This window comes from Poecile atricapillus, chromosome 13 (genome assembly GCF_030490865.1).
Source record: "Poecile atricapillus isolate bPoeAtr1 chromosome 13, bPoeAtr1.hap1, whole genome shotgun sequence".
NCBI lineage: Eukaryota > Metazoa > Chordata > Aves > Passeriformes > Paridae > Poecile > Poecile atricapillus.
This window is the reverse complement of record NC_081261.1, coordinates 7,470,663-7,488,371: the sequence shown is the minus strand read 5'-3', so window position 1 is coordinate 7,488,371 and position 17,709 is coordinate 7,470,663. Positions and strand designations below refer to the sequence as shown.

The 17,709-nt window shown below is 43.1% G+C and overlaps 1 protein-coding gene across 1 annotated transcript in view; it reads right to left on the bottom strand.

Annotated features, from left to right (window-relative positions):
* Positions 1 to 17,709, bottom strand: part of ADAMTS2 (ADAM metallopeptidase with thrombospondin type 1 motif 2) — a 175,022-nt gene that overhangs the window by 18,138 nt on the left and 139,175 nt on the right. Inside the window, exons 8-13 of the mRNA XM_058848948.1 lie at positions 17,307 to 17,450; positions 15,413 to 15,545; positions 13,852 to 13,965; positions 6,704 to 6,849; positions 4,797 to 4,972; positions 806 to 939 (exon numbers count right to left, since the gene is read on the bottom strand). Coding sequence (XP_058704931.1) covers positions 806 to 939; positions 4,797 to 4,972; positions 6,704 to 6,849; positions 13,852 to 13,965; positions 15,413 to 15,545; positions 17,307 to 17,450 — 847 coding nt within the window. The remainder of the gene's footprint in view (positions 1 to 805; positions 940 to 4,796; positions 4,973 to 6,703; positions 6,850 to 13,851; positions 13,966 to 15,412; positions 15,546 to 17,306; positions 17,451 to 17,709) is intronic.

The following is a 17,709-nucleotide window of genomic DNA, read 5'->3' as shown; positions in this document are numbered from 1 at the left end:
TTATTTATCCACTCTTCATTTCAAATGAAGATGTACATTTCAAAACTTTACATGCCAATCTCTAGATTCTGCTTCAGCAAAGCAGCCCACCTCAGTATTCTCCTGTAAGATCAACACCTAAACAGATTTTAACACCTAAACAGATTTTAATACTTCCAGTTCCTATAATAGCTGTCATCTGGGTGACTATATTTTTATATTATGCTTCACAGTGGTTCTCTTACTGAAGGAAAGTAGCATGGTTAAGGAAAAGCTCTTAAGCCTCAACTTATCTTAAGACAGATAATTAAATTCCAGGAAAATCTAGGCATCTATATGGGGATAAGCAGGTCCACCGGTGTTCTGCTAGTCAGAGACTAATTCCTTTGAAAGATGACCTGCAGCAGATCCCAACTTAGAGGAACTGTCATTGATTTTTTAAAAATAGCATGATCAAATTCCAAGAGAATGCACATCAGCCATATCCTAACACCACTTTCCTTGAAAGTTGCTGTGCATTTGTATTCCATTGTACATTCCACCCCCTCTAAACCTCAGCAGGGAGAGCTTTCCTTGAAAGCTAATTGTAATAATTCATCTTAAAATACAGCATGAAATATTACTTGTGTAGGTAGGTGCTTTTGGAATCGAGTCACGTGCATGGCAACTGTGAATATCACACATAATATTGTGACAATAACCTTAATGAAATCTCCTTATTTCCCAAAGTGTTATTATACTTAGTCAGCCTCGGAGACAAGCACTCAAGGTACAATTTGAATTGTTTTCACAACACTGAGCTCTGAAGAAGCCCCCAGGCACTTACAAGGCAGTCCCCCCTGACGCAGATGCTGTAAGCATCCTTGTAGGAGCAGCGGGTCCCGTCGTGTACCATCCTTTTCATGTACACCACATCTCCCGTCTCCTTCGATTCACAGTACAGGTGGCACCTCTCCTTAGCTGAAAAATAAAACAACCCAAATTGTGTGTGTTCAGCTCTCACAGCTGAGTTGCTGATGTTGTGAGCAGCACTTTCAGTAGTGTTGGCTCTCCCTTCTTCCGTGCACACATCACAGAGCCCAACGTGGTACCCATAAATCATTGATGCTTATCCCCTTTGAAAAATTCTGTGATCGCTCAGAAAATGCTGAATCACAAAGCATCAATGTTTCACCATTAGGAGACAGGCTTAAAAATAACAGATCATTGACTTTGATGGGGGGGGATCTATTTAATCCTTTGCAGGTGATGCAGTCTGGCAGAGCTCTCCTCAGTTGCACAACTACCTGTGAGAGATGCTGGTTTCTCCTGCGCTGCACTTAAATGAAAAAAGCCAAAGTAATTTCCCCATTAAATGCAGCTGTTTGACACTGAGTGAACCTGGCATCCAAAGTTTTTTCAGAGATAGCTGGGCCATAGCACTTCATCTAACCACAAAGTTAATTTTTCCTCATGGTTGTACTCGTATTTATGATGATTTAAACCATTAAACAAGATGAGATGTCAAAAAGATTCAGATAAAAACCTTTTTTTTTTTTTACTGCTAACACAGGCACAAACAGCCAGACATGTGGTATTTTCTCTGATCTATTCCAAAGATTTGAGAGCTAAGAACAAAAAATAAAACTGAAAATGACTAGCCAGTGGCTGAACAAAGTTGTATTCCACTAGTGTATTTCATTTTATCCATATCTTTTGCTGTCCTCAGCCCCATAATAAGTTTCACTGTGCTTTCCTTGGCACTGAAGAGCAGATGGCCTTTCTGCTAGATGAAACAAACAGAGATTCTGCTATTTTAACGTGATTAAAAGTTGGAATGCTTTTCCCACCATTGAAAACAATAACGACCTTTCCATTATAGCAGTTCAACTGAAATAAATCTTCACAGGCCCTTTGCGTTCCTCTCCTGTACAGTTCGATGGCCTCTGCCCTCTTTTTATAAAGTCCTTGTTGTTACTGTTGATGTCCTCAGGGCCACTGGGTATTGGTACATCAGAGACCTTTGTTACTTCACCCAAACCATGCAGAGAAGTCATGCTAAAAATCCAGGGTCCAGTCTATTAAAACAGGTACTTTCTTTGGTGCAAATTCTTAATAGGAGGCTATTAAGATCATAACAATGACAGACCTATGGTATATATTAGAAACATTAGGCTGTGCACACGATAGATGTGTACACACCAGAGATAGATGTGTACACACCACCCCTGGGTATGCTCCCACCCCCACCCCACACATACCACACATTCTCCACATGGGATTAAATGAAAATATCAGCAGGTCTGACTGGGTGCCAACAACTCTGTACAGGGCTTTATTTTAGAGATGGTTCTGCTCCCACTGCTCCGTGAGAACAGTAAATGTGCAAGTGCTGTTAAATTAGACCCTGTTATTGCAAAGAATTATTTTTTTCCTATTCACTGGTGCTGGACACAGTAGAGGCGCAGGAGCACGGATGTGATGGTGTGCCTGTCCACTCCCTGCTCTCTGAGTCCTTCTCATTTACCTGGGGTTGGAGCTCACAGCCAGAGTCACTCCCTGCTGCCCTGGCAGATGCACAATGCAGGAGTGTGTGGTGGGGGGTGAGGACCTGGAGGGCTCAGAGGGCCTGGAACAGGAGACAGGCCACAGCACAACGGGGCATGGGATGCTCAAGGACACACTGGGGTGTAGCCCAGCTCAGTGGCTTTTCTCTGCCCACAGCATGAGGCACTCCTCTCTGTTCTTATGCCCTGCACAATGTGTCAGACACATCCAGCTGAGCTGCCTGTGAAGTGTATGGATTTATGTCACTTCTGAGCCACAGCTGCATTATCCTCACAAGTATGTCACTGATATGCCTTATCCTTACAAAAGGGAGTTTTGAATAGATTGAAGTTCAAGCATAAGCTCGTCTCTGGCCTTGTTTTCACACAAAAGCTGTTCCCTCTAATAACCCTGCACAGGTAAATGTAACTCTCAAGGTGTCTGCAGTTATACCACAGTTATATTGGAAACCAGCAGTGCCCAGGGATCAGTGCTCAGACATCAATGAGCTGGTTTCTGACCCAGAAGCCCTTGAATTTAATTGAAAAAAATCTGATTTGTTTCACTGGTCTTTGCAGCAGACTGCTCCAAAGGCTAAAGCATAAGCAAAGGTCCTGCAGGCCACAGCCTTCATCCCTTCACCCTGTGCCAGCAAAGCTATTTCATGAAATTAAGCTGTAAGGCTGTGTCTGTGCCTTTGAAAATCCCAGACTGACCAAGATGGCATGAAAAGAATGAGGGAACTCTGAGAACTGTTTGGGAAGAAAGTCAAGCAAATTAATTAAAAGGAATTTGCTATTAATTTCTGGCAGAGTATTCTCTCACTGGAATGCAAAATGATTCACCCAAAGTGACCCTTCCCCTCCCAGTGATGGGAGCTGGGCTGAGGATGGGGTGGGTGTCCAGAACCTGCCCCATGCCAGGCCAACCCTGCCCTCAAGGATTTGTCATTCAAGTGAAGTGACAGGGTTCAAAACCAGTGAGCAGCTCACACTGCTCATTCAACAAGTTGAGGCTCATTGCCCTCTGCCTTTTTGTTCGGTAAAACTTCGCAGTGGTTTTCTGGCAAGAGCAGACATGGCCCAAATCAGCCAGCTGCACTTGCACTGGCAGTTAAGCCAAGGCATTAACAGGAACAGGAACATTTTTGTGCTAGGAGGTGATGTCTGTCAAGAGGCCACAACATCAGCCTGACCTTGCTGGTTGAGAGCCAGCACCCACCCAACCCAACAGCTGCCTCCAAGAGTGCCAACAGCATTTGCAGGAAGGCACAGGAACAAACTGGAAACTTTTCTCAGAACATTCTCCCAGTTCCTCCTACACTGCAGCTTGGGGACTTCCAAAATGATGGCTGGAGCTTAGTGTTTAATGGCTCTTAATGGACTGTAGAACTGTCAAGAATTTTTCAAAATAATTTCTAAAACTTTCTGGCATCTGCAACTTTCTGTGGCAGCAAATTTCAAAATAATTAGATGCTTTGTGCCAAGTCTTTCCTCTTATTTGTTTTAAATCTGCCACCCGATAATTTTATTTGATGTTCCCAGGCTCGTGTTATGAGAAATTCAATAATCATTCCACGTTCAGTCTTTTTGGGCCACTCACAACTCTGTAACTCTATCTTTTTAATCTACATCCTTGCTTTTCCAGGGTGAAAAGTCCTGCTTTATCCAGACTCTCCTCATCCAGAAGTCATAATTTATGTTTGCTTTATTCTGGCCTGAGTTCAGCTGTGGGTTTTCCAGCAGCGTGGGCAGCAGTGAGGTGGGCACAACCTGAGCTGCATTGGCTGAGTACTTCAAGCGCAGACACAGAGTGCAGGTACACGGGGGCAGGTCAGTGCTCTCCATCTCTCCCTCCATGAAATGATCTTTTCCTAAAGCTATTTCCACCTCCCAGCCTTTCTCTTCAGAGCCCACCATTGTACAGATCCATACACACACACACAAAAGTTTTTACTCCCACATCCATTACTGGCATTCATTAACACCGAACCTCCTTTGCCCTCTTGTGTCACAAGATCCTTCTGCAGCTCTGAGAACAGGCCATCCTCCCATGCAAAGCCATTCCCTTTTACCTCATGGAAAATCCATTTAACAGCTGTCATTGTCAGTTTTTTGAAAATCCAAGTGCATTGTATAAATTGAATCACTCATACACTCACTGATCCCTCCAAACAACTCCTAAGAGATTTAGGAGGTATGATTTCCCAGGAAAAAGTTTTACCCCTCCCTATGTAATTTTTATTTATATTTGCAACTGATTTTAGTTTTCACAGGAGAGGGGCTGCTCACCATCTACATGTTCATAGGGGAGCCAGTGGTGTTTGGTGTTCTGGTACTCGAAGTAAGGGTCCCACTGCCGGCACTGCTCCTCTCTGAAATCCTCAAAGTCCTTGGGACAGTCCTGGGTGTTGCAGAGCTGGAACTCGTAGCTCGGCCCCACACATGTGCGGCCTCCGTTGGCAGGACTGCGACAGGGAGAGAAACCCATGGTTAGTTTTGCCATTATTTCATTAATCAAGCGTCTATCAAATCTTTTGAGGAGCAATTTCTTTCCAAGTCATGTCAGTCGGCAGTTAATGGAGCCAGGGCTGTATTTCTGGTATGTAAAATGCATATTTCCTTTCAAAACCTGCTGTCACTATTTAGATGTTAAAAAGCAACTTCTGCAAGCAGGGGTTCAAACTACTTGATAAAGGCAAGAAAAGCCATTTTCTTGGTGTAGCCAGGAAAGGAAAACACAGCAGAACTCATTCCCATTCACCCCTAAAGCAGCAGCAAAGGAAGCAGAGCCCAGCTCAGTGCTGTGCCCCCAGGCAGATGTGCACCAGACCCCTGGCAGATCTGGCAATGCAAAACTCAGGATCTGTAGCTGGGTTTTCATCCTCCTCCAGGAAACACAGAAAATGTTTCAATAGTACATTAGGCTTTTCCTACATGCAAATAGGTTTTACAACTAAAACTGTGCCCACAATTATAAAGGTCACTTCCCTGTTGCCAAAGTAATAAAGGCTGAAAAAAGAACTGGAAAATGTTTTCTTAACAGAAAAAAATTTCCATCAGAAAATGCTGCTTCATAAAACTCAATTAAAAAAAAAATTAAGGATAAGATGATTTTCAACACTAGTCAAGTTCAGTTGCTTTATCAATAAACCAAGAAATTCATCATTGAAAATATTTTCTCTCTTAAAGTCATTTCATTCTGACAATTGTTTTAGTTCTTGCTGTTAGGACCTTGACATTTTATGATGCCACACTAAGAGCAATAATTACACATTTCATATAATTTGTATTAAGTATACTTTACTTCCACTGTTACTAGAGTAGAATCATTCCTACATCATCTAGATGACCCACATGTAAGTTATTAAAGCAAGACAATTCAAAATTCCTAAAATTAACTTTGGGGAAGGTTCTTATCTCAGGAGCTTTGTTCCAACTTGGAATGAAAACCGTTTGAAAATATTTTAAGACCTTCTTGTTGGAATATCCTAAAAGGTAGATTAAAAAAAACCTCTTTAAAAGGTTTTAAAATAAAATCCAGTAAATTACTGCTATTATTTCATATTTATATTTAAAATGAGATATATAGGACTCTAATCTTTTAGTTATGCTTTACAGCACTTTCAAGTATTACCACTTTCAAGATCCTTCTAAGTGCATAACCAGTTTAATGGATGGATAAACCGAGAAATAAAGATGATTCATGACTTGCTAAGGGCCAAAAGTAGAATTTCTGACAACTTCTGCTATAGGTCAGATTTAACAAGCACCACCCGGCATCCTTCACTGGTCATGCACTGAGGATCCTCCCCACGCAGCCCCTGCACATCAGTGGAGCCTGAGGGGTGTCACTTACTGAGGGCTGTCATTTACTGAGGGTTGTCATTTACTGAGGGTTGTCATTTACTGAGGGTTGTCACTTACTGAGGGTTGTCACTTACTGAGGGATGTCATTTACTGAGGGTTGTCATTTACTGAGGGTTGTCACTTACTGAGGGCTGTCATTTACTGAGGGTTGTCACTTACTGAGGGTTGTCACTTACTGAGGGTTGTCACTTACTGAGGGCTGTCATTTACTGAGGGTTGTCATTTACTGAGGGTTGTCACTTACTGAGGGTTGTCACTTACTGAGGGTTGTCACTTACTGAGGGCTGTCATTTACTGAGGGTTGTCACTTACTGAGGGTTGTCACTTACTGAGGGTTGTCACACTGCCGGGTCCTGTACTTCACCCCGGTGCCACACGTGCGGGAACAAGAGCCAAACTTGCTCCATGCCCCCCAGTGTCCATCCTGCTTCAGGATGTCTGGTGTGAGCCAGATGCAGTGACCTTTAAAGCAATGCTGAAAGAGGGAATCAGATGTCAGAATGATTAGATGATTAACTTGTATCAGATGAGAAGCTGTTGTACCACACATTCTAATTTTCAGCACAAGTTCTGGATTTTTTTACCTCTCCAGTAGAAAGTAGAGGGACTTGCTGTCAGATTGTGCCCATGATCCCAAAACTCACACAGATCTTACTTGAACCTTACTTGTTCAGTATGTACATGTGTGCATGCAAGTTTCAAGTCTACTAAGTTTGTTAAACTGTTCTCAGTGTTGCATTTCCTCATCACCTGTCTGCAGCAGGGATATTATTTATGGGAAATGGCAGAATCCCAAGTATTGGAGGCTAACAGTAACATCTTGTCTCCACTACTGCCTGCAGCCTCTCCAGGCAGCACTGTCAGGAGCTCTGGCCACATCACCATCCTGCCCAGCTGCTCCCAAATCCACACCCATATTCCTATAATAAATGCAAAGTGTTGTGGAATTAAAGCAAGCTCACATTGTAAAAATTAATGCTATTAAATAAGAATTTCTACAGTGTCTCCCTGGAGATCTCATGACAAACCAGACCAAAAAACCAGGAGGCATTCCTTAGGGACAGCCCTGGACATTCCTACAGCTGCACAGATCATCACACCCTACCACACTTTCTCCTTTCTTTTACCTGGTTTTTAATACAGTCATTCTACAGCAGCTGAAACATAGAATTTGCTACATTCGCCAACCCAATAAGGTATTTATTTTATTTCTTTAAGAGCCTTCATAGCTCCAGTACTGATCATCTCTTCTGTCATCTCTTGTTAAAGAAACCTTTCAATGCCTTTCCACCAATTTCTCCAGTCCCTAATCAAGGAATTTTTTCTCAGCTGGAGTCAGAAAGAATTCTTCTCAAGGATCACAAGATTCTGGCCCCTTTCAGTACTATTTCTGCCTTCATAAAAGTCTACTGATGAAGTGCGGGTGCTGGAAAATATATTCCAGCAAACAAACGACTTTGCATGAGACTGTCACAGTTTGTCTGCGTTAACCGTTACTGCTGGGACGAGAGCTCTGGCTCAGGAGCACAGATGGCTGCAACAACAAGTGAAATCAGTCACTTACTTTCCTTAACATTCAAGTCAACAACAACATTTTACACAGCTTAACAAGCCCTGGAACGCAGGAATTTGGCAGGCTGCACAAGACAAGCATATGGCTAAATGCATGCTGCCAGCAAAAACAAAATCAGAAGATACATAACAGGAGAGCATTCTTGAGCATAGAGTGATTAGTGATCTGGAAGACAAATCTAAAAGTGAAGGATAATCATTAATAATGCTGAATTTAAAGAGAGAATTGTTAGCAGAATGGTGACAAGGCACAGCTTACTGATTCACTAATCTGCTCAGTGACTGGCTCCTTATTTATGCAATTTATTTTGGGGTTGATTTGGTTGGACAAGGAGTAGAAGAGAGAGTAGAAATTAGGTTTCAACTATCTTTTTCTTTCCCATGACTTCAGATATTTGAAGTCAAAACCTATGAAATAGATGTGTTACCACAAAGCCAATTATACCAATCCTGCTCCAGAGCTGTAATGGGCATTTTTCTTAGAAGTTTGACAGGACAAGAGATAATTCAGCAAAGCATGAAAGAAATGCAAAATGCTAATATGTCCTTTGCTTTTTTTGGTTTAGAAGCACAGGGCTGTACCCTTCAGGGACTGTTTACTTATGGCTTTAGAGAAGTTTGTTTGAACAAACAGTTTGAGTCGTGGGGCCCTGCGCAGCCAGGGGACCATTCAGTGATGCGGGGGAAGCTGGCAAAGTTTCAGTTTGTCAATAGACATTTCAGCCAGGCTTGGAAGCAGATGTGACGTGACAGCTCCTGATCGGTGCTTGCTCACACATCCTTTTATCAGGCTGCTGCATCGCTCAGGTGTAAGTTCCACAGCAGTGACCAAATCCATTTCAGGAGCCATTTAGCCTAAGTTCATTATGTGATGATCCAGAATCCAGTGCTTGGACTCATGGAGGAGAGGGAGAGACGTGATGACACTGTTTCCCAGCCTCTTTTCCCCTGTTTTAGTCAGGAATAGCAGGATGTAGTTTTGTAACAACCTCTAATAGACCTCCTCTCTGACATTGAGACTGGTCCTTGAACTGGAAGGCAAATATGGAAAAGTGTTATTGACTCTGCTGTGTACAGGGAAGAGCAGCACTGATATTTTGTGGGGAAGCTGGTCAGATGCTGATTGTTGGGAAGCTGAGGCAGAGCTATTAGGAGAGAAGCATTTGTGTAAAATGAGTCATTCCCAGCTCTGCCTTTTTTTGTGGATTAAAAGAAAGGAGCCTACAGAAAACAAAATGATTCACTAAGGAATCTTACTCTGTGCAGATCCGTGCAAGAAAATGCATAAGAAGGTAAAACCAAAGACAGATCCATCTCCAGTGTAAGAATGGAAGTTAAAGCCTTTCTATTGCGACTACATTAACTACATAATGAGGTGGAAAAGAGCCAATTTCAAGCACTATTTCCTTCATAAACACGGGGTTTCACTTAAAGAATGAAGCAAATTAAAGCTTTTTTTTTTTTAAATGAGAAAAAATTGGGTAAATGCAAATTGTTTTCTTAGGTGAAGACAAGATGACTTCTTGCAGTCTTGCCTATTTTTCTGGAAAACAGGGCGGTCCAAAACAAGTGCAATTTCCAGGACAGGGAGCTTAAATTTCTTGCAGTAAAACATTCCACTGCTGTTTTCAGCAGTTCTTTGAAACAACTGCTGTGGATGCCAAAAAGAGAGCCAGTGTGTTCCTGTGGGCTTAACACATCTGCAAGTCAATTTTCCAAGAAAAGACTTGAAGATCATCTGTAGGTGTCTGTAACTATTTTATATTGGGCAGCAATGGGCACCTCTCTGATCTCCTCACTTGATGCTCCAGTATCTACTAAGTACCCCCTCATACTGCACCATAGCTGGGGGTGCTCAGTTCTCCTCACTTTCCTGAAGTCCCATCAGGAGGAGTTTACTTACTTATTTGTATTCCCCATCACACACAAGCCGGCCCGCTCTGCTCCATCTGTTTGAGAGTAATTAGTTGCAAGGGATGAAGTGGAAGTTCCAACACCGAGGACTACTCTGAGGCAGTAAAAGTTTCTTCAGTGGAGAATCAAGTATTCTTCCTGTTTCTGTGGTGACTAACAGGGCACACACTCGCCCATCTGTCTCCTGTCTCTGAGAGAAGCTGAGGTCAGCTTTCTCAGTGGGAAATTAACTGGATTGCTTTGAGTACACATTAGTGTTTTCAGAAACCTTTTTTCTTGGTCCATTTTTCTTCTCAAAATATCTATTTATTTCAATATTTAATCATTCCCTTCCTTTCCTGACAGAGTAAAAAATCATTCCAAGTTTTACTCAGATCATCTCATTAGCACAGTGCAAGCAAAGAGAAGACCTGCTAGGTTTGTGCTGGATCCTTGGCACAGAAGCCAAATCCAAGAGCAACATCAGCTTGGTTGGCAGGGGCAGCTACCAGGTTCTTACCTCTCTCCAAGAAAAGAAAAAAAAGGAGGCTCAGGTGGTGCAAACCTTGATGTTAGTCACTGCAGCAAGCAGATGGACTCAAGCATGTGATCTCCCTGCGTGACTGACTCTGGGTTTTATTTCTACCCTGTGGAGAGCAGTTAGCTACTTCAGTCGACATAAATGTCTCCCCAGAAGAGTAATAGCTTTAAAAAATGGAATAACAAAAACTGATGATAGATTTCTGAAGTTTGCCTGGATTCAGACGCCTGAGGCTAATGTTAGAGCTGACAGAATTGTATACAAGTAAATAAATTATCAGCTGGCAGCATATGTTTTCTTTCAATCTACAGAATGCCGGGCAGAGTTAAGCTTTGCACAGTTATGTCTTGTCTGCATGGTTTACTATAGCAATTTTTGGAGTGTCTTTGACTCCACAGTAAGACTCTGAACCTCCATTTGCTTAACTTTACACACTGGAGTTATTTCATGGAAGGTAATTTCACCATTGCAAGGGGCTGCATCATCAAAACCTCACAAAACTGATAGAAACTTCCCTCTTGCTATTGAAAACGCAACATGGTTTTAAAAATAAAGCTGGGAGCAATATAAATTATTTTATTTCCTTTAGGATACTGTCAAAATAAAAGGGTTTTTTTTCTGACTGGGAAGCTCCAGGATATTGTGTTAATTTTTAATCTTTAAACCCAGTAAATTATTAGTTTGCTGCCAATTAACCTAATGGTCGCTCAGTATCTCCATTTGCACAAGAAGACTTATTAAGAAGTTTTCAAAATGGCAGAACCTCACTCTTTTGGCAACTTAGTTCAAATACCCATAGGCACAGAACAGCTTACAAACATTTACATAAATATACACTTATCTGCACACATATATGCACACATATAGACATTAGAAATTAGAATTAGAAATAGAAACACAGCATTAGAAAGCCTCATCTTGCCTTTCAAAAGGTCAGTGCTGGGTGCAGGACACATCCTGGGGGTGCAGACACATGCCCCTTACCATCCTGCCTGCCGAAAATATGCTACAGATTTCATGTCTCCCACATGGCTGCTCCTGCCCTTTGACCATCAGTCAGGAAGGAGGCAGCTGGGCTGGATTCTCCTCAATGGCATCTTGCTAAATTTGGGATCAGTTATCAGTTGTGTGAACACCAGTCCTAGGTGAGGATATCCACGCGCCCTGTTTGCCTCCCCAGCACCACTTTCATTTCTGGCATCCGGTCCCCTCAGCTGCAGCAAAGCCAGGATGTTTCTGTGAGACATCAGCAGTGTTGTGATTGGTCTGAGCTTAAAATAGGCCCTGGGAATTAGTGGTACAAAATCATGAAAACTGCAAGTTTCTAAGGTGGGAAACAAATGAACCTTTCTCAATCAGTATCTTTAATTGCTTATGTTTCTGTGCTTTTCTTTTCTGGCATGATTCCAAAGAAAATAAGAGATCATGTTTGAAATTATTTTCCTTTTTCTCAAGTGCTGATGAGGTATACTGGGAGATGTACCTGAAAGGAAGCTGCCCCACAGCAACTGAATCCCAGATTTGGGCAATAAATGCATTTTACAGCCCTGTGCATTCAGGCAAGAGCCTCTGGTATTGTCCCAGTTGGTGAAGAGAGTGAAGGGGAAGGCAAAATCAAGGACAAAAAGGAAAGGAACAGATGTAAAAGCATTGATCTGATGTACCTGTATTAAAAACACCAACGTCTAATAAATACACTGGTCAAACGCTGAGCTCAGATATATAAAGTCAGCTATATAACCTTCCCATATCACACTATTTTAAAAAAACCCAAAACATTTAGTTCAGACTGCTGAGCCTTATCTAATAAAATGGTTTTCATTTTACATCATTTTCTCAGGTTCTTCTGGAAGGTGGCGGCAACTTTATTTATCAAAAAACTGGGACAGCTCCCTTGAGAATAAAACAGTCAGAGTCCTATCATCTACTGAAACTTCAGAATGTGCACATACTCTCTTGCATCTCTGCTGAGCTCAAAAGCCTGGCTGTCTGCACAGCTTGCTGAAGCCTTGGATCCCAAGTTCCAGTCCAAAGAAAATTTTTACAGCTGAGTTGCATAATATCCTGACAAACTGTTTATAATGAAAGCACTGACAGATCCTTAACTGTAGGGTTACAAATTCCTTTTTTCTCCTCATTTCTGTTCAAATACTAATATGAATGAATAGCTCAGGGAAGAGAGTGATGCAACAAAATGGAATATAACTGTATTTTTCAGTGTGGGGTCATGAATATTTGTAATATAAAAATCAAGACAAAGAAAAGTGTATCTAAATGAATTGTCCAAAATTTTGGATTGCAACCTATTTTTTTTTTTTTTAATTTCATAGGAGTTTTTTTAATAAGAAACAAAGCTTTTATAACAGGAATAATTTAAAGAAGAGAAAACCAGAAGGGAGTGGTTTGCAGAGAGCATGGCTTGCTGGGGAATTAATTTAACATAATGTTTTCATAAAAAAGACTTTTCAAACCATAACAGCAGCTGCTAACATGGTTCATTTATCGCATAAATGATGTCATGCATTGGGTTGTAAAAAAACCTTTCCAAGTAGCGACATCTTCCTCTCCCCCTCAGTCACTGCATCCAAAGCCCAGAGAAGCCAGGTTTTTTTCATCAGACTTCAAAGGACTTGGAGTTCAGACCCACTGTGAGCAGAGTGTGATCTCCACAGAGGATAGCTGGGGCTGGGAGCAGCTCCAGCGTGGTGGCTGAGCAGCCAGAGCGCTCTGAGCCTCTGTCACCTCACACCGTCCCTCCACTGCTCCTCGTGCCTCCCTGGGCTCTCATCAAACCAGCAAATCCACCTCCACGGACCTGCCCTTCTCTGCTCACAGTCCCTCTGTGCTGTCATGTGGCTTCTCTCGAGCTGGCACTCAACTCCCACATCCGTCCTTTCCCGCTGGGAAGCTCCAGCGGCCGTGGCTTGGCTGTGTCTCCAGCCCCCACTGCAGCCCCGCACGGGGGAGGCCAGGCAGCACCACAGCAACACTGCTGATCCAAGCACAACATCCTGACCTCAGAAGAGTCGTAGGAGAGCGGAAATTTCCCCATTTTTGGCTTTGTCACAGAGACTTGCGTGGGGCAGATACTGTCATGACCTGCCTGAGGATGGGGTTGAATGGTCCCAGAGTGGCCATGAAGGACACGCCAGTCCTCACCCCATGTCCTCCCCTCACACTGCTCAGAATCACACAATATTCTGAGTTGGATGTGACCACAAGGATCATCAAGTCCAACTCTGAGTGAATGGCCCCGACAGGGATCAAACTCATGTGCTATTAGCATCATGCTCTAACCAACTGAGCTAATGTTCAGCACTTCACTTGCACTCAGGAGTTCGCCCTGCATCTCAGCAAACCTCAGGTTCTCCAGACAGTCTCTTCTCTAATTTCTGTTGATTTTGAGGGGAACATCCCCAGCTGCACACAAACACACATGGGCACATGGGTACACAGGGCCCCAGCTCTCACCTTCCCTGGCGCGCACATGGTCCCATCCAGCGGAGGCCCTTTCTTTGTTTTGCAGAAATAGGGGTTCTCGGGGTGGCTACACCACAGCTGCTTGCAGGGATCAAACGTACGGAACTGGAACACAGGGAAAAAATCAGAGTGGATGATGCTTTGAGAGAGCTCCCACTGGAAATTGCAACAGAAGCTGCAGATGGGGGGTTCCTTTCCCAGGTATAAAATGTCAGCTGTTAGCGCTGATTCCTGAGGAACACCGTGATGTCTGTGGATTGAATATTTGAGCATACAGAATCACGACTCTGAGACGAGATCCCATCTGCATGCAACGGAATAAAGTCAGGCAAAAATAGTTTAACACAAGTGACCAACCAGTTTCCTCAGGCAGTGAGACACATGCTGCCTTTTACAGCTTCTCCAAACAGGGCTGCTTCATTTGGCAAACAAAGCAAAAAATCCTTGTGCACCCATGGGAGATGGAAATGACTTGCTCAGACTTTAGCTCAGCTGCTGTAATCCCCTTAGGGGGATGGAAATTTGAGATCTGGTCCCCAAGCAATGAATAAATCAACATTTTACCTACAATGCAAAGGCTTCTATAGGAGAGGATGGGAACCACCCACCACAAAACATACTAAATCATGATGTCTGGATGCTTTTGGCTATTCTGAACAAAGAAGAATAGAAAGCCTCCATGTTTCAGGCTCTGGAGGATGGCTGTAAGAAAAGATTTTCCTTGGCTGGGACATTCTTCCAAGGCAGCGTCAGAGGGAATTGTGTCAAGACACAGTACTAGAGCTGAAGCTCTAAAGGTTCTCATTCGTTATCTAGGGAAAATGCTCAGCACATATATTCCTGCATATGGGAATGAAAGCAGAAATGTTACGTGTCAGCAGCTGCCAGCAGCTGAAAACATCTCTTTCCATTTAATATTTTGTTCTACTTGAGGAGTTGGATGTGGGAGGCACAGTCCTGCTGCAGAAGACTATTTTCTGAGGCCAGTCCACTGAGAATTGCACTAATCTTGCCTTGCTTTAACTTTAGACTTTGCCTCTTGTTTTCCTCATACACGACAGCCAACCATGTCAAGAGCCCTTACAAGTTGCTTTACTCGCTGTCATGCCTATTTTCTCTTGCAAGGTATCAAAATGCATCACACTTTCCATAAAATTGAATCATAAAAGCATGCTACCCTGTGCTAGCACTACAAGATGTGGCAGCAAATCCATCTCCTTCACATCCGGGTGGGAGTTTTGTAGCAAAATAACTGCCTGCCAGCAAGAGGAGGCTCAATAACACACTAAGTTTGTTTGCTTGACAACTACAGATATTTATGAAACTACGCAATAATTACTTCTGTAACTCCAGCTAAATCAAAAAATACCAAACCAAGAGATTTTTAGAATAAGATATATGTCAACAGTCAGTTGTTAATCCTTGCTCACAGCTAAGAGGGCATGACATCTTTCCTTGTGGGCTTCACTATGCTGTCCCTATTAAGGACATTTCAGAGACACTTAGACCACTGCTGGATGAGAGCTATCAGAAGCTAAAGTTAAGTACTCACAGCTGTGCACATCATGTATCCCAGACCAAAGTCAAATCGGCACTGCTCATTCATGGAGTAGTGAATCCCTGGCAGCTGTGGAAGGGAAGGCCAGTCATGTTCGAAGGGATCATCCCGCAGACAATCGTAGGAACTGCAACAGGCAAAAATTACAGGAACAGATGGGGCTGTGAGGCTTGCACAGTGTTTGTGGTTTCATTGGTGTTTTGTTCCAAACAAAATAGAGCCTACAATTTCTCAGATGCTGGCCCTGAAGAGCAGCTAATATTGCAATTACACTCACATTCACTTTAGCATGTCATATTCACCTTCAATGGATTCTACATATATTTTTTGAAGCCCTTCCACTGTAATTTCCATTTAGCTTGCAGGTAAATTTCTATCAGTCTACAGGTTCCGTATGAGAAAGGAATCAAAGGAAGAATCCACATGAGACCAAGAAGAAAAGAAAGTTTAATTAATTTTCCATTTGTGGAATTTCTTGCTGCCTGCAGCTGTCTTTCAAGGGAGGTTTCAAAAGCAGAGGCCAGAGTAACCAGCCCAGAACACCACTGAACTTACAGTTTCCCTGTGTCCTCCCTGAGAAGCAGTGACTCATTGGCAGATTCACTCAGGTTTATTCCCTCTCTCTGCTTCTCCTGATCGCTCCCAACTCCATCCATAAAACTAAACTTAGTTTAAACTAAGTTTCCTTGCTGTGTGATCAACGTGGAAGCTTCTCCTCTGCTCCTAAGGAGTGAGGACACCCTGTAGAATTACATCTGACCAAGTCATGCCAGCACAAAGGACTGAAGCTAGTACCACCAGATGGTTAACACAGTGTAAGTATTGGTTGATTCACAACACCAGCAGAGTCCACAGGATCTCTGAAAATGTCTCCCAGTTATTTAACAGACATGAGGACACCATACACGAGCTTATCCTGGAAATCATTAAGGTTGCCTTGAAGTTACCAATAGCTGAAAGCAGAATTTTGAGGTTAGATTTACTTCAAAGCAAACTGTCGTTCTGCTTTGTTATAAGACATTTTAAAAATAGTTGTACTTTAAAGAACGCAAAGCAGCCCTCTAAGCCAGATGACTTTTATTTAATGGCTAAAGCTCTGGAGGATCTTGCTAATTGAAACAATCACATTTCCCTAAGAATGTTTTTATTCCTTATTGCCACACCTAAGATATCTACAGTAATAAAAATACTGACAAAAGTACTGACTCATGTTTACTTCATGTATTTTGCCACACTTATTTTCTGCTCATTTTCAGCTTTTGCTGGTTATGGTAGTAGCTTTCCCATATTTTTCTTACAACTTACACATAACAAGGGGAGAGTTTTTTTCTGTAAGGAGCAAACAAAAGGTCATAAACAACAGAATTTGTCGGGGAACTCCCAAACAGGTCTAATGCCTGAAGCGTCAGGTCCAAAAAGGAAGGCAAGGGGCACGGATGAAGCTGTATAAAAGGTACTGAAAGAAAAATTAGGAGCTGAAGAACTAATTCTAGAACCATGCGCTCTTTAGATAGCTACTAAAGTCAAGAAAAGCCCTGAGCACTTAAAGGGCAGATTTTCCTCTCTAGGCAGCACTGTCTTGTCACAGACAGGTATCATAAGCAACAAATGGCAAGACAGACACGACGCTGCTGGGTAGCCAAGGCAGCCTTCAGCTAGAGGTTAGAGTAGGAGCGAGGGAGGAAATTCAGCAATGAGACTAAAAACAGTGCCTTCCATCAGCCCTGAGAGGACAGCAAATACAGCGTCCCCCAATGTCCAGAAAATGAAGAGATGTAAATGAAATGAGGGTAACTCAGAGCGGACTGCCATCAAACTGAAGGCGAGCGGCAGAACGGTTCTCCCGTGCTGCCCCGTGGAAGGGCAGCGGCTGCTGAGCAGTACTCACTGGAGGTAGCGGTTCAGCTCCTGCTGGCTGCAGCGGGACCAGTGGAAGCGGTGGAAGGCGGCCTGCACCAGGGGGGCCATGATGCTGCCCAGCCGGACCTCGTCCCCACAGCGGTTCCCTTGGCCGTCGTGCTCCATTCCTAAACTGCGCACGAGAGACACAGCGGTGACGTCGTGGGTGAGCTCTGAGCCCCCCAGAGCTGCCCCCTCCCCATCACCAGTGCTTGCTGACAGCAAGGCTCTCCAGTCCCACGGCCCGTGTCCACATGAGCCAGGTCATGAGGAATACGACAGGGTGAGGCTGAAGCTAAAGAGCTGCTCTGGAGTGATTCCCACATGGAAGGATTGATCCCTGAGAGTACTTGTATGCCATTAGCCTAACCCACTTTCGAAAAAACCTAAAA